At 33.7% G+C, this 22,085-nt stretch overlaps 1 protein-coding gene across 1 annotated transcript in view; it reads left to right on the forward strand.

The window, feature by feature from the left end:
- The window catches only part of KIF18A (kinesin family member 18A), a 79,556-nt gene that overhangs the window by 54,061 nt on the left and 3,410 nt on the right, over window positions 1–22,085 (forward strand). The window contains exons 14-15 of the mRNA XM_004263947.4: window positions 15,392–15,833; window positions 16,577–16,684. Coding sequence (XP_004263995.1) covers window positions 15,392–15,833; window positions 16,577–16,684 — 550 coding nt within the window. The remainder of the gene's footprint in view (window positions 1–15,391; window positions 15,834–16,576; window positions 16,685–22,085) is intronic.

Below are 22,085 nucleotides of genomic sequence, written 5' to 3' on the forward strand. Positions count from 1 at the left end.
TGCAAGTATATTCTTCAAGTTTATCATTTACTGTTAACTTTGTTTGAGATGTCCTTTTTAATACTGAAATTTTAAACTTTTATCTAATAAAATAGCTTCATTTGTTTTTTTCTTCCCCCCTGCCTTTGGAATTATTCCTCAAAAGGCCTTTTCACCTATAAGTTTTTTTAATTTTTGCTTCCATTTACTCCAGGTTTATTTTGACGTACGTTAACAGGCAAGACTCTAACTTAATTTTTTTCCAAAGAGCTAGTCATTCTTGTATAATATATTGACAGTCTGTCCTTATGGCACCATTAGTTTACATACAGTAGTCATAGGTAATTCTGTTTATTGGATTTTTATCTTATTATTTTGCCTATTTGTCTATCCTAGAGCTAGTAACTATTATTTTAAAAACTAATAGTTTATAGTATTTTTTGACATATAGCAGTGCTGGTCCCCCTTTTTTATTCTTTGTTTTTAAAGTGTCCCTGACTAAGAAATGTCTGTCAGAATCATTTTTTTCTGATTCCAAGGAAGTAAAATCTTTTAAAAATTTTGTAAATTAATTTTGTCTTCACATTTTCCTACTGTCAAATCTTCTCACTCTAGAATAGTTTGCCTCTCCATATGCATACCCTCTTGTATGTTCCTCAGCAAAATTTTAGAATTTTCTTCATATATGTCTTATACATGTGTTAATTAAAGATATCCTTAGTTTTTATATTTTTGTTATATAGACTAATTTTATTTTTCTTATATTAATAAACCTATATTACTTCTTATTCAAGAAGAAATTAACTTTTTTAATTTTGTTAATTTTAATACTTTACCAATGTCAGTACTTAATTTTGGGATAGATATTTATTTGACTTAAAATCTTTGCTTCCAAACTACATGTCTGTTGACTTGGAGTAAAACATGCACCTATTTTGGGTCTGGAAAACAGAGAAAGCACTCACTGAGTGCCCTGCAGGGTGGGGATGCCGGCAGCAGGGTTTAATTATGGAACTGATAAAATTTCTGACATTAAATGAAAAGTCAAGATTTCCTCATTACCCATCTGGAAACTCACATTTAGTAATATTTCTGTCTCTAACCTTTCCTTTTCTTAAATTTTGCACCCCATGTCAGTGATTTTATCTTAGAGTACAATAAAAGATACTAGTAGAACCAGTTTCTTATAGTACAGATATTCTGATTGAATACAGGGTTCTTATGGAAGTTTGTTTCCCCTGTAATTACTTGAATACAAAGATGTTTCATTTTATAAAAAAGATCTCTATACTAATTCCTCGTATAATAAATATGAAGCAGCAAAATGCTTATAAACTGAATCTTTCATATATCTTCCCATTTGGCAACAAAATTTAATCAGTGCCAATAGACAATGAAAGTCTTTTTTGAAGCCCTAAATACATTTCGTTTGGCCCTTAGTCTCCTTGTACACAAGGCATTGTTCAGTTATTCACCTGTAACTGCAAATATTACTGTAAATTAAAAGGTTCTTTGCATTGTCGTTTTCTTTTTTCCCATCTTACATAAGCATGAATACTAGGAAAATGAGACTGAGAGGAAAACATGGTATCTGCTATTTCCCATGGAGACAGGTTTCAAAAGGTTATGGTTGATTTATTACTCAGAATGCTGGATTAATTTAAGGGACTGTAACAGTTCTTAAAATGTATTCTCTCTTTGTGATATTCGTAAATAGCTGATATTATCTCTGTAGGCATTAATTACTACAATAACCACAATAGTGTCTTATGAATACATTATAAAATGTTTATTATTTTGGTTAATTCACTAGTACCTTAAGGTTATTTATCTTTTAAATAGTTAAAATTCATTCACCTGTACATTTGCATCTGCAAATTCCGTGAGTCACAAGGCTGTTAAAAAGAATCCAGATTTATGATTAGTACAGTAATTGTGTCAATCACTTGTAGCCTAGAAGTGTTTATTGAAATGCATATATTAATATTTGATTTCACTTTAGAACTTTGCCAACTAATTTTAACTTAGCATAGTTTCCCAAAATACTTGCTCACATACTTATTAACATGAGTGCTAGCAAAAGAAAAATCCTTGCCATCATTTTGTACCAAACCTCAATTAGATCTAATCCCATTCATCAGTGTCTCCCTGTCATGAACCCTACTTTGCAGCCTGTGACTCATGTTTGCTAAATACTGCATTCTGCTTTTTACACTAACGTACAGCTCTGTAAATCTTTTAACATTTGCAGTCTTAAGCTTTTGATAAATTAGTTCCCCTGGGTAAAATCATTCAGGACACATGATATGGCACATCAAAAATGACCCCAGAAGGCCTGCCCATTGTTTAAGAGGGGGATTTTTAACTCATTAGTGATAAATTATCTAGTCTCTCTATTTAGAGGAACCATCTGTGGAATATTTCAAAAAGCTGAAAAATAAATATAGACCCCTCCTACCTAAGAAACCACATGAAATTGCCAGTTAGTACTTGTGTTTTAGAGATTTATTTAAACAGAGAATAGAGTGATGATTCTTAATTCAGTTTATTTTAAAACATTTTGAGAAGATTTGATGTAAGAAATGAATAATTATAGTGATATCTAGAACAGTTTCCATTTCTCACCTCTCCCCCTCTACAATCTACTCTTCACCCTAAAATGATCTTCCTAGCAAAGTTCAGACCCCTTACTTAGAAGAACCTTTAAAGGCTTTCCCAGCTCCATGCAGACTCACTTCCCTATGGCACTCAGTGTCCCAACCTCCTCTTAAACATGCTTTCATTTTCTTGCCTCTACAGTTTCCAGGCTTCTCCCTCGATCTTGAGTGCTGCTTTCTCTCCATCCCACATCCTAGCACATTAAGATCCTTATCCTCATTGACAGTCCAATTTAGATACTGCCTTCTTTGTGAAACCTTCCCATTAATGAGTCCTCCCCACTTTGCCTGCACATACTCTTTTACATTTCCATTATATTTTTTATTCCATTGTTATAACAATTATCATATCTTACCTTCCCTCTCCCCAACAAACTATAACTTCATTGACAGTCAAAAACAGTTTTTTCATCATTTTTAGGTTTATTGCCCCTTTCACTAATGTTTTAACCTCATTTTGCTTTTTTTCACAGAACCCCTTGTTATACACACATTTTCCTATCAAATATGAATTTAAGTAATTTTTGTTACCTGCATATTATATTTACCTAATCCCCTATTAATGAACGTTCAGTTGTTTTCCCTTTCTTGCTGTTGTAAGCAACACTCCACTGGACATCTGTGTGTGTGTGTGCATATTTTGCGACTTGTTTAATTATTTCCTTAGGCTAAGACCCCCAAAAGTAGAATAGTTAGGTCAAGGGGTCTATACATTTTTAAAGCATTTGATATGCATTGTCAGGTTATTCTCCAGAACTATTATAAGTGTACAGTCCACCCCGATAAAGGGGGGTAGAAGGTGAATATTTTTTTAATGTGCTTTTGTCCATTTGTATTTCATTCTGAGTTACCTGTTTATCTCCTTTGTCTTATTTTTCTATTATCTTTCATTTTCCTTATTTACTTTGTTTGATGACCACATCAAATAGATAGATGACCACATATGTATATATATAGATATACATATATATACAGACAAGAGCTTTAAACACTTTGCCATATATGATACATATTTTTCTTTTATTTATGGTGGTTGTTAATTTCTACGTAACCCAACTTTAAATTATAAAGGTATTTATCTATTTAATTCACATTTATGTTTTCTTTCTTCTAGTAGTAGTAGGTAGATGACATCTCAGTTTTGAGGGGTTGAAATGATATAGTGCCTTCTATTCATATTTTTGGGTCTGTGAAGAAAATTTTGTATTTTTAAGTCTTCATTATAATCATATTTATATATGTTATTACTTTGTATTGCTTGGTTTCTTTACCTGACTTGCCCCTGGTAAATCAATAAGAGACTTTAGTTATGCCAACAACAAATATGATTGATATATGAGCATATCACTTTTCTTGCTGTGAGCAACAAATTAGAAGTAGGAAAGTTTAAGTGAACATTAAGATCATATAGTGCTAAATTCTGGTTCTGTGTTTGAGATGAACCCCACTGTGATTTTCCTGGTGGCCTATAATTAATCAAGAATTAGTACGACCATTTTAAAGTGGAAATTCAGTAAAAACTGTATACATTGCTAAACTATATGATTTTTATGATGTAAGAATATTATAAAGTAAGGGTTTCTATTACTTGGGCCTTTCTTTTTTTGCTACTATGAAACATGTGTAAGTTTTAACTTCCTTTTCCTCTGTAATGGGCATTGATTTAAAATTATTTATATGTGATTTGTTAATAATGCATTGATTTAAGGGCATTTCTAATAATAATTAAAAGAATTCATTTAAAAGTAAAAATATACTGACATTTCCTAAAACTGCTTTTAGGAAAACAGACAAAACAAGTCTGTTTTTTCTGTTTTCTATTAAAATGCATGTTGGATGATGTGTAACAAATTCTAAACAGTATGCTTACTGCTGTTTATTGATTCATCTATGTTTAGGTATTATCAGCTCATTCTAAGAGATGAAGATTTAGCTCGTTTACACCACCACTTTCTTTCTTTTTCCTACTAATGTACTAGCATATTATATAATATATAATTATCTTAAATTATATAATATCCTTGTGTATTAGTAGGATCATATAAGAAGTGGCCTATATTAATATATGTAACATTTAATCCTATGGCCTCGTTAAGGAAATTGTTTAAAATAAGCAAAAAAATAAATATTGTAAAAAAATCTTTTAAAAGTAAAAATATACTGACATTTCTTAAAACTACTTTTAGAAAGACAGACATGAAACAACTCTTTCCTGCTTTCTACTGGAAATATTTTAGAGTCCTAAATCAAATCTGTGGGATAAGCTTCTTGGAGAAATGAAATATTTGAAAGATTGAAATATTGAAGCAAACTAGATTATGCTCACAAGTGGACTTAAATAACTTAAAGAACAATGCAGCCAGTAAATACATTTTTACATGTTTCTCTTGAGGTGTAGGCAATTTCTCAAATGTCTTTTTCATATATTTCTTTATGAGACTCTCCTGTATTTCACTAACAAAGTCAAAATATCTAATTTATTGCTTTTATTGAACTGCCATTAGTTGATCATATTCCTTAAAATTTCAGAAGTTTGGGGGAATGATGGCAAATGGCAGATTAATATCTAAACTGTGTTTACTTCTTCATTAACCACTTAACCAGTCATCAAATATTTGTTCATAATTTCTTTTAACCACTTAGCAAATATAATTTAGTGATCAGACAAATTAATTCTAATTTTATTACTATTTTTACTGTTTTGGTTTTGATATTAAGCTGTGGCTTATATTAATAGCATATTTTATTCTATAAAATGCTACACAGACTACACAAATGTTAACGTTCTTATGTTGTAATCTAGGTAACATTGTGTTAGAATTTGGAATACTACTGATGAAAATTGTATTTTTTCACTATCCACAATTTTAGCACTTGCATTTAGAGTTAATTTTGAAAGTGGTTTTAATACTTAAAAGACTTTGAAAGGCTTGTAAACCTTGGCAGTCTCAACAAATGTTTTTTTCTGACTTCCTTTTTAAGTCTCTTTATGGACTTACAGTAAACAAACTTTTTGAAGTGGGAATCTCTAGCCATAATGTAGGAACAAATAGAACACTAAACCACTTTATCCTGAAATGCACATTTTCAGCTGTATATATGATGCCTTAAAGCACCATATAAATATTTTAAGATATTTCCTAAACTATTAATGGTTAAGTATTACAAAGACTAGGATTGGATTCATTAAGCAAAATTTACCCTAGGGTTTAGAAGAGAGACTTTTCTATATCTCTCATTAGCTCTGATCTGTCTCTGATCACTTTTCAAATCATGGTCTAAATTGTAGGACATAGTCATTTTGAAAAGTTATATTATTTAATCATATAACTTTCATTGCCTACCCTCTTCCCTAAACCTCTTCCCTAAAGGAGTTGATGAATAAATCTCTAGCATTGTTTATGCATTTTTTGCTAAAAAGACTTCATAACTATAAAAACAACAATAGGGTGCATTATATTGTTATTTTATTAATATGTGCCTTCAACTATTTGAGGTGTTAAAAAGCCCTAAGAGATCATCTTGAATTTCAAGATAACTATGTTAGACCTTTATAAGTAAAGCAATACCAAAGTTATTTTTCAATGAACATTTTCTCTTCAGGAAGTTCCCAAACTGTTCTTTAGAATTATATGTATTCTAGTTAATTTGAAAACAGTAATAGAAAATGTCTTGATCCTTAAAGCGGTATCCTCTCTGTTTAATCATCTGAATATCTCAACAGACCTGTGAAGAAATTAAAGTATATCTTACCTTCGTATGGAATCTAAATGTAAAGATAAAGATAGGTATAAGAAATATCATTAAAGCTAGAGGTCTTTAGGACACTTAAAATATCTGAAAGCAAACTGATTAAATCCATGTCCTCATACAAAATATATCTTTCATTTCTTAGAATTTTTGCTATCTAAGCTTTATTTTTATTTCTACTATTTATTATGTGCTATAAACTTTAAAGCATAACAGAATTACACATGCTAACGTTCAGATTTCACAAGTGGTTTACCTCTTCCCTGAAGAAGAGGAATTTTCCTTCATTCCTGGGACTCATGACTTTAAATCCATTCTGCTCATTCTCACCATATTGAATGATTTATTTTTGCTGATTGATTCACATTTTTATTGGCCCTCTTTAAATTACTAGGTAGATAACTGTTCTGCCTTTCTTTTTGTTGCATGCTAGGGAAAACATAAGTAGGAGAGTGAGATGATAAGCCAGTGGAGAATGGGGCTAAATAAAAGATCTTTCCCACCTTCCCTAGGCCTAGAATGTTCATTTTGCCCTTCTATTAGATTGCCAATTCCATTTCATGTTATCTGCTTGCATGTTTCAGTTTAGACTCATAGCTTTGGCTAGTTTGACCCCACTCAGAGTCCACAGATTTGGGGTAAAGCTATCCCAGGACAAGCAAGAGATGTGATTTTTGGACTGCTCTTTCCTTTTATAGCCCCAAAGTTTAACCATTTTTCTTTTCATTAAAAGCTTCTGCATGTGTGTGCGCGTGTGTGTGTGTGTCTGTCTCTCCCCTCTCCCCCTGCCCCCTCCTTTTTTCCCCCTCTTCACCTCCACCTCCTTTTAAAATTCAGTTTATATTTTTATAAAAGTAATACCTGCACATAATTTAGAAAGCTAGCAAGTACTATAATATTTGTGTAGGTATTCCTTGCCCTATTGCTGCCCACTTCCAATTCTTATTCACCTTTTAGCTATTTCTTTTGATTTTTCCTCCTAATTTCTAAATTTAAAATTTATACTGCTAATTCTTATTTGTTTATATTTTTCCAATTTTAGATGTTATCTACTTACTTTTATTTCATTTTATTTTAAAGGATTTAACTCCTTTACAATGTGTATACATTTCCTCCTGTCCCCCTTTATGCCAAAAGAGTTTTTCACCTTTTTAAAAATAAATCTCTAGAGTGTTATCAAGTAAATATCGTTCTCTGTTGAGCTACGAAGTGTATAAATTCTCTTTCTTGTACAGCTTTATGGTTTCTGTATGTAGTATTTGTTTTTTTTCCCATCCTCTTTCTTGTTTTCTTCTACGGAAGTTCATCCTCCAATAAATTCTGGAGAATGGGTGCATAGGAAGTAAAATTTTTTTAGACCTTGGATGTACAGCAATATTTTTATTTTCTGATTGACTAGGTATGGAATTCTAGGTTGGAAATAATTTTTCTAAGAACTGTGAAGACATTGCTCCATTGATTTCTAGATTCCAGTGTTGCCATTAACTGTCATGCCATTTTTATTCTTCATACTTTGTGTGGGACTTTTTCTCCCAGGAAGATTTTGGGATCCTTGGTATTCTGAAATGTCACAATGCTATACCTTGGTGTTAGTCTTTTTTAAGTTCATTATGCTAAACAGTTTGTGGGCCTTTTGCACTGGAAACCTTTATCCTTTCACTCTGAGAAATTTTCACATATGTATTCAAGCACTTCCACGTGCTTACATACATAAACCTCCATAATATGTTTCTGCCCTTCTTTCTGTTCTGTCTTTGGAACACTTATCATTCTGATGTTGGATCTTCTGGATTGATCCTCTAATTCTATTATCTGTTTTCTAGTATTTACCTCTTTTGGTTTGTTTGTTCTTCTTTCTAGGAGATGTCTTCCACTTTATCTTAGAACCTTTACTTTTATTTTGTTTTCCTCTCATTTTAAATTTCTAAGAACTCTTTCTTAAAATTCAGTGTTTCTTCTTATAGCACTTTGGTTTTGCTTCATGAATGTAATAATGTCTCATTTCTCAGAAGATATTAATTATGGTTATCCTAATATACTCATTTATTTCCTCTCACTTTTTTTTCCTGTGTGTAGTCATATGTTTTGATTATCATGTTGAAAGACATACTCTCAAATATCTGGTGACCCTGGTTGTGTTCTATGTACATAGTTCGGTCTTTCAGCTAATGAGCCATATTTCCTTCTGCTCTGTTTTCTGTGACTTTTTCACCCCCTTTTCGCTCATGGGGTCTGTATGTACATGCTTTGATTTGGTTTTGATGGGGTTTTTGTTTGTTTTTTTTCAAAATTGGGATCATGCTGCATTTAAATTTCTTTACTGCTTCATTTCATGGGATATTTTCCCAAATCATCAGATAATCTGTAAAATATGTCTTTAAATAACAGTGTAATTATGTATATCCCATGTTTTATTTAGCTATTATCCTAATTGATTAAATTCTCCCTGTGGTAGGAGCTTGGTGTAGGTAAAACGTGGCTTCTGGATTATCAGAAGGCCTGAGTTTGTGTGCCAGTTCTGCCTCTCCCTTATACTGTATTATCCTTTTACTGGTCCAGTGAGTTTCCTCTGTGCTTATTAGTAGTATGGTTTTGCCCTTAACTTCCTGATAATCAAGTAGATAGTAAGGTCCAGAGATATGGGGGAAGTGCATTCCTTTTCATGGATCTCACAGCCCAGGGAGTGTAGAAAAGAAACCAGAGCCTCAGGTAGCCTCAGGTAGAAACCTTGCCTCTTTGCCACCAGTGCTGGGAGCAAGGCCCACAGGGTTGGGCACTTTCTGTTCAGTGTTCCTTTCTACGGTGAGACAGCTAGACCAGGACTGAATCTTAGGGCCTCTTAGTGCTGCTGCTAGCGTTCACATATTGTCATTTCACTGTATCTCATAGTGTTGTCTCACCCTTTCTCCTCCTACCCTATCTACTCCCTCATCCCTGTTCCTCATTTAAGGAACTTCAGTGACATTCTTCCAGTGCCTTTTACTTCACTCCCAAGGATAGCATTGAAGGATGAAGTGGGGAAATTATAAGTTATTCTCTCTATGCCTTCCTTTTTTCCAGTTCTAGCTACACAATATTTCTCATAAGGTCCTCTACTGTCCTGGTGTGCAGATAATACTCTTCTCTTATTACTAACATTAGAGCAAGTTTTCTCCTATTTCTATTATATGGTCATTTTAAAGGGAATCTGGAAGGGGAGCTACATACCTCTATTCAGATTACCACCTTGGTTAAAACTGGTTTTCTTTTACAAAGTTAACCTTCATATCTCTTCTTGTACTAAGGGTGTTTCTAAGGCGAGACATTTAAGGCGGAGCCAACCAAGGACTGGATCTTCTAGTGAGCAATTTAAGTATTCAGTGCCTTTCTATCTTGTGCCCCTACCAAAAAGAAAAGGTTCTAATATCATGTATATCATATATTACTTGATTAATGCATTCACTACAAGACCACATTTTGCATTTTCAAGGCTTCGCTAAACATGGATTTAAAATGCATTGGCTCCTTTTAAAGTAATTGAATGTTCAAGATAATTAACAAGATATTGGGAGTGAAGCAGTCAGCGCTTGTGTCTGAAATCGCAGTATGTCTATGTCTGGAAGTGAAGATAAATGTTTCAGTTGTTTGAGGGTGTTTAGAGATGAGAAAGTAGAGTGCCTGACCTAAAAGTAGATGCCCTTTCCCATCACTCTATTAACTTACATCTTCCCCTCACATTGCTTTTCGTACAACTTCCTAGGAGCCAAAATCCATTTTCAATAAATTTTCTTCTTTCTGCCACCCTTGTTCTAGAACCATTTCCTACTTAGCCTCACTCTCCTTCCTTCCTTTTCCCTACCCCAACATGATAATAACACCCATCATCTCTAACTAAGAAATCATATCCTCAAACCCCAAAGAGACCAGAGAGGGAAGGAGGCAGGTTCTAAGACACCTGAATTCACTTGGATCAGAGCTCCTCAAGGGGACAGGACTTCAAGCCTGATGAGTGGGGGCTGGGAGCAGGTAATGTCAGTAAGAAGAGAATGCCAAATTTGAGGGATGATATTTAGGACCTTTTGAACTTCTCTGTAATTGTGCATGTCAAATGGTTCATGGTTTTATGGAATGTTGTCAATTTCTGTAAAATGGTATAAAATTAATATATACTACTCCTTTGTGTGAACTCCTTATCTTTGTTCCTGATTGTCAGATACCTCATCACACCTATGTATGTTATTACATACATTCTGGATTTACTTTATATAATTTTTATCTGATTATTTGATTACCACACCCTTCCCACATCTATCACTACTACTACCACTCGAGTCCAAGCTCTTGTTATTTCTTGCCTGAGCTATAGCAATAGTCTTGTTACTGTTCTTGTTCCTTGTTTCCTCTCTTACCCATTCATATTTTCTCCACGCAGTAAGCAAAGCAATCTTTTTTTAAAATGTAAGTCAGATCACATCATAACCATGCTTAGAATCCTCCACAGATATCCCTTTGCACTTGGAATAAATCCAAGCCCTTATCCATATATCCTAACACAGGCTGGCCTCTTTCAATATCTCTAGCTTCTCATTTCTTCTCTACCTCTAACTCACTACACTTCAGTCACACTAGCCTTCTCTCGTTTCCTTGAGCTCAACAAATTTATTGTTGCCGCTGGGTCTTGCGCTTCCTGTTTCCTCTGCCTCTTTCCCCAGATCTTTGTAGGCCTGCCTCCTTCATAGCCATTCAAGTCTCAGATCACATATCCCATTCTTAGAATCACCTTCCCTGGCCATCATAAACCACACCCCTCCTATCTCCCATCACCCTCTACTCCACTTTTCTGTCTTACTGTCTTTACAACTCATATATCATTATTAACGTATTAAGATAATTTATTTTTCTGCCTTCTCCCCTCAGAAATGTAAATTCTTAACTGTTCTGTTTTCTGCTATAGTCTCAATACCTAGAAAAGGTCTGGAACATGGCAGTGCTTAATACTAGATGAATGAACAAACAGTGAATCTTTTTATGCACATGCAGTCCTCTTAGGTTGTTTTTCTTGTTCCATAGCTGACTACAGCCTTTTTTTTCATTAATCAAATAAACGTTGATACTGTATTGAAAATAATAGTAGTAACTTCTTTTAAAGGTCTCGACGTTATGGTTATTGTTATTATTTGGACATGAATTTCAACAAGTCATATTCACGTAACCATGGATCATAACCATTTCAGAGCAATAGAAATGCAGTACACCTACACTGTGCTGGAGAATTAAAGTTCCAAGACATGGTCTAGAAATAACAAAATTTTTCGGAACATAGGATACCTGCTACCTTGTATCCTTAGTATGTGATGTAGTAGGCTGGTTCTTTAGATGGAGAGACCCTGGAGAGAAGACTTGCTTTCCTCCCAAGCAGCTGCCAATCTTTTCCATCCCACTTTATAAGAGCCTACCTTATAATGATGCATTTTTAATGTCCTGTCACCTCCTGTGTGGCACCTCTATTGCTGAGGTATTTCATTGACTACCATTACCTATTAGAGTCCCTTGTTCTGAAAGTCCTTAACTACATGATTCCTTTTCTCGTTTTATGGGCCCTTTTTAAAGGAATTATAATCTTCCTCCAGGTTCCTTCTTTGTCATTTCCACTCTGTAGGCCAAAGAATTACAGAATCTTGTTAGATAGTATTTTCCCAGACTGAATCAAGGGAAACTACAGACTCCCCAAGCCTGCTTTTCTGGAAAGTTACTGCACATCCTCTAATGGAAAAGTACAGCAGATCTCTTTTATAGACATAGACCTAGCATATCCAGTGGTTGTTGTAGCCTCTAATCCAGCACCCTCCAGTTTGCCATACCCACTTAAAGTATTCTTGCCTAACTAAAGGGGAATGACTATTTATTATATAGTTGTATTTATATATTCTGGATATCGTATTCAAAATGAAATCTCATGTTGTTTATCGTGCTCTTTTAGTCTTCAGGAATAAATGGAGTCATTATTCCCTTACAGTTACAGTGAATTCACTGTCTAATTTTTATTTAAGCCTTTAAATCTTATTTTGCTCTGATTATCTTCTGAACCTTTCTTAGCAACTAGTCAGCCTAAGTAGTCCTGAATTGACCATCTATTTTCTGCTCTCTTTTTATTTTATCTGTACTTAATAACTGAGAGGATAGAAAGAAAAGAACCCCCTGGATTTGTGTTTTGTACATGCTGTGTGTCTGTAGCATCTCTCCTTTCAGGTCCAGTAAAACAGTGGTATGTGAGTCCATTATCGGCCGCATCTTCATGTTTCTCCTTCAAGTTATCATATCCTATCAGGAGAGAAGAATTATAGCTAAAGATAATGTCATTGTAAGATTACTATTGCTTTCACTGCAAACTGTTACTTAGTCTGATCATACCAAAATTTGATATTGGATGTATGTTTAGATTATCCCAAAGAACTGGTAGATTTTTTTTTTTTTGGTGTGTTATGGAAGACACCCCCCCGCTTTTCATGCTGTTTATAAGCAATGGAGAAAACATGGTCCACCATCATGGGAATTTGCCCACTGCCACTCCAGAGATTATCCCTCCGTAGATATGCACAAGAAAAATAGTTACTCTGGATAATCCTTATCCCTTGAGGTTTCATGGTCCATTGTGTTCTAAATTTTAGAATGTTGCTACGACGCCTGCATGTTCAAATAACACTTAGATGTGCCTGCTTTCACAATACCTTGGGTTTATATTACAGTTTATCATCAGCCTTGATAAACTGGATATCTGATAAACTGAAAGTGAAATATATTCAAACAATATATTGTTTGAAATATATTCTTTTGGTGATAATGGTGTGCTGGGTATTGATGGAATACTGGAAAGTAAATTACAGCTTACCCTGTGAACGTCACAATGCTAACAGTTTAAGCCTATATTTCTAGAGCCTTTCCTTGAGCTCTAAGTATTTTATAGATATTATCTAATCCTAGAAAATCCCTGTACATAGAAAGATAGTATCCCCTTTTTTCTAGGGGGTATTAATGCCCACACTGCTTAAGTGAGTTGCCCAAGGTCACTCAGTGAGTTGTTGGTGAAGCCAGAAATAGAATCCAAGTCTCCTGACTCCCGATTCAGTTTTCTATCCTCGATATAGTTTTCTATCCTCTACATACCCCTGCTCCCTCTCCTGGGAAAAGAAGTTAATCTTCCAGCTATTAATAGCCACCAAATTGGTGGTAGCAGCACAGTGGAGAAAAGTTACTGTCTTTACACTGCAGCATTAGTATAAAAATATCTGGTAATGGAAAATTTGACAAATGTCATGTTAAAGGGAGTGGAAAATTATTTTAAGATCTGGATCTCATTTATCTAGTTCTCAGAAAAGTAAAATTCCTTAGTAGAACAGGGATCATATTTTTCTTCCTGTTTTTAAATCGTATTTCCTAGAGGGTAATTGTCAACCTAGCCACAGCAGAGTCTACTGTCAACTAATGTAATAAGAATAATGCATGTACTGTTGCTGATTGTTATAAGTGTATTTTCTAACTTGGTTGAAAGTTTGAATTGCTTTATTGAAATACACAGCACTTATTTTATTCAGCTTTCAGTGTTACTTAAGTTATTATTATATTGTAAAGCAAATATAACATCAATTGGGAATTTTACTGCCTGATTTGAAAACATGGTGAGAAATACACATTATAGTTTCTTCCCTGGACAGCACACTCTAAGCAGAGTTACTTTGTGTCAGGCACCATGAAGTTTACCAGAATGAAATAGGCAAAGCAGAAAAAATATATATTAATTAAAAAATGCAACATAAGTACACTGGAGCTGATCAAGATTATTGTTATATATGTAATCAAGTCATTATTTTGTACACTAAAAGAAAGTGAGAAGTCTTTGTGTACTTAAATATTTAAGCATGTCTAGTATTGGGGGAGTTCACACTTAAGTTCAAACAAAACAATTTGTCTCTTAATGTTGGAGCAAGGAACAAGAATTCCCCTACTAAAAATCTCTGGGCATTATGTTTCTGTTTAAAGATTACTAAACATCTTTAATCAGGGGAATGACATGATCAGAATTATGTTTTAACTGTAAGTGTAAAAGAGGCAGGACTGGTGAACATTGGGAAATGCAAGGAAAAAGTAAAAATCTAGTTATATGGGACTCACGTGACTGAGAAGGTAGTGGCAAGAGGATAATTAGAAATAGAGTGTATAGCCATAAAAAAAGAATGAGATAATGCCATTTGCAGCAACATGGATGGACTTAGAGATTATCATACTAAGTGAAGTAAGTCAGAGAAAGACAAATATCATATGATACCACTTAAATGTGGAATATAAGAAAAAAGATACAAATAAACTTATTTACAAAACAGAAAGACTCCCAGACATAAGAAACACATTTATGGTTACCAAAGGGGAAAGGAGGGGTAGGGATAAATTAAGAGTCTGAGATTAGCAGATTAAAAACTACTGTATGTAAAATAGGTGAACAACAAGGTCCTACTGTATAGCACAGGTAACTATATTCAATGTCTTATAATAAACTATAATGGAAAAGAATCCAAAAAAGAATATATATATAAAACTGAATCAATTTGCTGTACACCAGAAACTAACAATGTTGTAAACCAACTATACTTCAATTAAACAAAGAAAAAGAAAAGAAATAAGAGTATAGAATAAGAGGGTCAGGTACAGATCCTTAGAGAAATGTATACATTTACTGGATGCAGTTTATTTTCATAATTGCCCAATATCTCAAGATAGCTGTATCTATAATATTGATATTAGCTACTTAGTATCTATTTTCTGTTGTAGAATTTCTTTATAATGAGTTTATTAACTTTAACGTTATTAGCAATAACGTTTTTCTTTCCAACTTATTTATTTTAAATTTTTATCAATTTGGCAGAAAATATACTTATTACTGGGGGTCTTTTTTTTCCTTCTCTTAACTGGTAAGGTTATTGGAAAACTATTTAGGCAACATTATTGAACTTCTTTTTAATTTTGTTGAACAGGCACATCTCCGAGTGAATCTAATCTGCTTAAAATTCCTCCACAAAAAAGAACCCGAAGAAAATTAATGCCTTCTCCCTTGAAAGCAAAACATCCCCAAAAATCTACACTGTCTGAAAATATGCAGCTCAATGATTCCCTCAGCAAAGAACTTCAACCCATTGTGTATACTCCAGAAGACTGTAGAAAAACTTCTCAATATCCATCTGCAGTGACCTTATTAAAATCATCATCACATACTACCAGTTTTCAGGCCATCAACTCAAATACAAACAGTGATAATTCTCTGAAAATGTTGTGTGAAGTAGATATCCCTCTCAGCAAGAGAAAAGAATATGGCCAGGAGGATTTGGAGTCTACATTTGTTATATGTGAAGACACCAAGAGCTTGAAAAGTAATTTACCTGAACAAGAATCACTACCAAACAATAACATTTTACAAAGGTACACAGGACTATTTGCCAATTCTTCTTTTGTTTTATTTACATAGCCTTTAAACTATTAGCTTTCTTTTTCCTCTGTAGGTATATTTAAGATCTGTTTCACAGATGAAGTATGCTATCTTGATTACAAAAAGTCAGTGTTTTTACCTTCATTAAATCTTAATTGTCTTTCTCTCTAAATTTTAATCCACTAACACAATATTGTGAAGTCTTTAATTTTAAAACTTAAGTTGATTCACCCTTGTTAGGCTAGAGGAGACCTTAAGATATATTTAGTTTGTTCTTCATACTCCAAAGTTAAGATGTTACAAGCCATCAGTGGATGATTACCAATTGTTTATTATTATTCATTAATATCTTCACTAAAGGAAATACTACAGTTTCTATTGATGTTTAGCAAACCTCAGCTCACTCTGAAATAGTCGTAAGTCTAAGGTATGGTTGACTGTATGTCTTCCAAGCAAAAACATATCCTTCTCACTTAATATGTATGTTCACAATTAATCTAAATATGGGAAAAATGATACCTTCACCTTTCTATGCTGTGGGAATGCAGAAATCTATCTATGGTTTAAAAAAGAGAAAAGAAAACCCCAGGCAATCAAGGGAAGTTTATAGTATTGAATAATGTTTTCCTTTATGTATTAAGACAAAATGATGTTCTAATTATGGAAGTGTATGCCCCCTTTTTTCTCCATAGTACAAATCAAAATTACTTTTTATTTTTCATTATTTAATATACAGGCTTGCCCCTTCTTCATTCTCAACTAAACATTCTCTGCCTATACCAAGCATAGTACCATCCTACATGGCAATGACTGCTGCTGCCAAAAGGAAACGGAAACTAACAAGGTACATTTAAACATAAACTGGTTCAGGCTTTATACACATGTAAGATCATCTTTATACTTTGTTTCCTACAGCTCTTTTTATTTCCTGTAATTAGACTGTCAATTCACATTTAAGCATACATATAGTAAACTGCTCTGAATGCAGCACTAGTTTTATTTATTTATTTATTTTTGGCTGCACTGGGTCTTTGTTACTGTGCGCGGGCTTATGCTGCTCTTCTTTGTGGTGCACGGGCTTCTCATTGCAGTGGCTTCTCTTGCTGCGGAGCATGGGGTCTAGGCGCACGGGCTCAGCAGTTGTGGCGCACGGGCTCAGTAGTCGTGGCACACGGGCTCTAGAGCGCAGGCTCAGTAGTTGTAGTGCATGGGCTTAGTTGCTCCGTGGCATGTGGGATCTTCCCGGACCAGGGCTCAAACCTGTGTCCCCTGCGTTGGCAGGTGGATTCTTAACCACTGTGTCACCAGGGAAGTCCCAGCACTAGTTGTATATTATCAAAGGGAGATCTTGATAAAGCCCAAATATTTCACTTGATATTTGTATAAAGTATTCCATATTTCAGATTATTAAAAATAAATTTAAAAGTCTTCTGGCCTTCAGAAAGGTCATTTAAGTTTTCTTCTGTTGACAATTTTTACTCATTTGGTATTTCTCCCTCCAGACATTACTGAATTTCTTCAGTCCTAAAGTCATATTATTTTAATGGATTTTGATGTATGACTAAAATGTGATGAGTGAATAGACTTCTGTTTCTGGCTATGACATTGTAGCTTGTATCAGACCAAGTTTTCCATCAGGAACAATTATAAAAGCTGATAAAATTCAACTAACAGCTGCTTGAAGGCACTCGGGAACAACCAACACAGCCAGGACTTGAGGGTCTAAGATCCCAGAGGAAAGGAAAACAAGTTGTGGAGAACGAGACCTTCTCTGCCTCTTTTTTTCCATTTAGCATTTGCCAGTTCATGGCATCAAATATAGAGGTCAAGCCAAAAATGGAAGCCTATAGCTATCAACATCTCACTGAGCTAGGGAAAAAAAAATCTGTGTAGCTTTTGCCCTCAAGGTCTTGGCCAATTTCTAAACTCTGTGTAATAAGAGGCCACAAAACCAACTAAAAGTGGCTGCCAAGAGGCTAAAGTAATAAGCAGAGTTTTGACCTTCTCATGGGACCAGGACACAAAAATTGTTGTTTAGGGATCATCATGGAGAAAAGGCCCTGTTAAACGCCCAGGGTTTTATTTGAAATCTTTAAGGCCTATGCTTTAGGTAGGAGTGGGGCAAACTGGAAATAGACTGGTTCTTAAAAGCCTGAAACAGACCTTTGACCAGTTCAATCCCATTTTGGATCAAGGTGATCTATCTCTATTTTGCCTACTTGCCAGAAGAAAATTAAATCATCTCTGAAGAATATACCACCTCCAGCCTCTACAGTTTTTCATATGCAGTGTTTAGCACTTAAGCAAAAGTTACTAAGAATGCCGGGAGACAGGATGAAATGACTGAAAATCAAGAGAAAAAAACAAACTAGAGAAGCAGTGATACAGATATTGAGATTATCAGATAGGGACTTTAAAAATTTAATTGTGATTAAGTTCAATAAAATAGATGATAATTTCCCAGAGAACTGGATTCTATTAAAATGAATCAAATGGATATTCTAGAACTGAAAAATAGAATATACTGAAATTGCAAACTCAAATCAATTTAACAGATTAGGCATGGCAGAAGAAAGTTTAGTGAACTGTAAGATAGGTTAATAGAAAAATATTCAAACCAATTGCAAAAGTATAAAAAGATAAAAATATAGAGAAGAGCAAAAAGAGACATATGGGACACAATTAAAAAGGTCTAGCATATGTGTATTTTGAGTCCCAGAAAGAAGTGAGAAAAAGAATGGGAAAAAACAGTATTTGAGAAGATGCTGGCTAATAATTTTCCAAAACTGACCAAAGTTGGCAAATCACAGGTTTGAGAAGCAATGCAAACTGCAAGCAGCATTAATACAAAGAGAAACATACCTAGGTACATAGCAGTAAAACAGCTAAAAATTAAAGACAAGGAAAAAAGTCTTAAATATATTGAGTTATATGACATGAAGCCCATTATATAGTCTTTATATCCTGTAGCATAGAATGCAATGACAAGATACAGTGAATGGTTAAATTGTAAAATGGATCTGACTTGCTTTACCTCTTTTTCTTTAACATGTGATTATGGAGAGAAGAGCATACGATCTTAAGATAACTCTTTTTTAAGTTTCCTATATTCCACCATGGACGTGTTATCATCCGGGCTAGTGCTAACAAATTTACAAACAGCCTATTTATTTGTGCCACATAGAGTATCATCTCATAGTTGCGTTTAGCATCTGTCCAAAGTACCAGTGGAGTCTTGAAATGTTTATGTTTAAAATTCATGGATTGATTTTTCCTGAATGTCTCTGACTATCCATGACATTTACAATTTTGTATTTTGCTGTGTCACAAATTTGAATTGTGCGATTAGTCATATATGGGAATCAGTCACTTAGCCTAGCTAACCACCATCGTCTGTTTTACCCATCTTGTCACTAATTTTCATTGTGTGAGTCATGTTATTCTTTTCTTTAATTAATGCTGGGAACTTTCCTTGTTCTTCACTGGTAGCATGCTCTGCTGTTGTAACTAAGATGTAGCAAAAGTTTATAGCTAAGAATAACTTTTAAATGTAAACAGAGTCATTATCAAAACCAAACGATTTTTCAAGAAATGTCCTGGTATGTAAATTATGTATTTGGAGTGGGTTTAGATGAGTTAAAGGGCTTCCGAAATAAAATTAAAGGACAACTAAAGAAAGTAAGATTTCTCATAGCCTATTAATTGCTCTGTTACATTCCCTCTGGTACCAATAATTAGATCCTGCCATTAACTAAGGTTAAAAGAGATTAATGCTAGAAATGTACATAATTACTTTTTAAAAGAATCTTCCTTTCCCCCAATTAAATCTACATGAGCTTGAGAGTAATGGACTCTGGTATTTTCCACTTAACAGCTTTATGTACATATTTAGGTGTGTGTATATTTTGTTATGGTTTTTAAAAATGAGGAACAGCTCCATGTATATAATTACTTTTTTATTTTTTATCAGTTTTACTCTCAAAAGAAAAAAAAAATAGCATCTAGAAGCACTGGATATTCCAGAAAACTACCAGACTGAATTTTTTAGTAACTACTGAAATTGAGAATATCAGATGTGTAATCATTTCAATTTATATAATCACTGTAACAGACTATTTTAACTAAATGTATCAATTTACCAAATACACAAATATATATGTAAATTTTTTCTTATAAATTATATTTATTAATTTGGGGTTTTGTTTGCTTTGTGTCTGGTTGGTTGGTTGGTTTTTTGTTTGTTCCACAGTCTTTCTTGGCACTCAAAAGTGGTCTCACACCTACATACATTTTTGGTTTATTTTGAAAAATGTCTATGATTCCAACTAGAAATTATCTCCACTGAAAGAATATGAGATGCATTATGTTTATCAAGCAAAAATATTATACCTATGTAAGGGAACAAAAGACTAATCTTAACTTTTATTAATAGTTATGGAAATACATTTGGCATACAACTAGAAGATTCTGTAGGTTTCTTCTCAAAACAGTCTTTAAAATAATTTGAATTGGTACCCATACCAATTTTAGGTCTTTTTATTTTGTGATCTAATATAAATCTAACGAATTTATAACAAATGTTAAATATTTTATTAGTTGACTATGTTACCTAAATCCTAAAAATGTTTGAGTGTGTTTTACTTATATATAAATACATAACTTATTTGATTAGGCTTTGATTTCATTCCTAGAAATGTGAGTTTTATTCAAATAGATTTATTCAAAACCCTGATTTTCAAATAAAAACAATCTATGAGTGAAAACGAGGTCTTAGAACTAACCAAAGTGAAGAATCATACCATAAAATAATAAAGAAAACCTTAAGATATATTGCAGGGAAAACAACCCTCATCGAAAGTAACCAGTGACATTGATCTTTACACTTGAAGACATAAAATCACCAAATGACCCAAAAAGAATTTTTGCCTTAGACAGCTGATATATATATATATATATAATCAAAACTGTATGTTTTAGTATCCAAAATAGATTTATAGTAACTTAGTTTATTTGGCACCATTTGTGAATAGAAAATTTCTACAACTGAATTTATTTACTTTCATAACACAAGTACTTCTCTGTAACCATTTTGGGAAGATATTTGCATTCTTGAACAGAGCTGGCAAAATCATCATTATGAACACCATAATCATTTCTCTTACAGGCTCTAGAAAATTTAGATACATAGGTTGACTTATTTTTCCCAGCATTCACTGTGCTTATACCCATTTTTCTTTGCTAACATATTAAATTGCCATTTCTGACTAGTTTCATTGAGCATATAACCCATATTCTCCTGTTCCACAAACATAAACCCACATCACTTTACCACAGGTTTAGGATTACCAGAACAAGTTGTTGCCATAAAGGGAAGCCTCCAATTGTTAATCCAACTGACAAGCAAATTAATATCAACTTGTAAAGTGGTATATAATATCTTGACTAGCCAGAAATTTCCTAAAATTAGCTTATTTGAATCAGTGTGGAAAGGGATGTTCATCTCCCACTTTGACCTCCAACCCTGCCTGCTAAAACTTGATCCTCTGTAGGACTGGGAAGGGTTGGATTGCTATTTTTCAGGACCCAGATCAATCTCATCTCATCCACAAAATCTTCCATTTTTCATTCTTCTTCTGAACTCAGGAACCTGCGGCTTCTTGTAGTTTGAAAACCTGTGGTGCTGTTTTTTGTTCTGCCTTGTATTATTTTGTGTATTTGTTCTATTTTCCCCCCATCCCACCATATATCTATTATGTAAGTTTTCAGGACATGGGTTGTTTGTGCCTTACTCATTTGTATATCCTGTGACATGAGGCCACAATAGGTGTTTTGTAATATGTCAACTCAAATTGAGTTAGAAATTTGACCCATTAATAACATGAGAGTGATATAAATTTTTGAAGACAAAACAAATGAAAATAGGTCATTCTTTTCATTTCACTTTCTATAATTGCAATAATCAGAGAGAGATTCTCATTCTATTACCATGCCTTGATTTAAAAACAAGGTTTGCAAACAATCTCACCTGTTCATATTCCCCAGATTAGGGGTTTGGTAATCTGAGATTAGTTTTTCACCTCTTGCAATGTGCTCCTTATCTCTACACTTTGAATAACAGTGCTTGCATGCAGTCCAGCACAGCACCCTGAAATGTTCTGTTAAAGAATTGTGACATACACCTCTACTCATAATCTCCAATTTGAATAAACATCATTAAAATCACACACTGCTAAACTTCCCTATGG

The sequence above is a fragment of the Orcinus orca genome, chromosome 8 (genome assembly GCF_937001465.1).
Source record: "Orcinus orca chromosome 8, mOrcOrc1.1, whole genome shotgun sequence".
NCBI lineage: Eukaryota > Metazoa > Chordata > Mammalia > Artiodactyla > Delphinidae > Orcinus > Orcinus orca.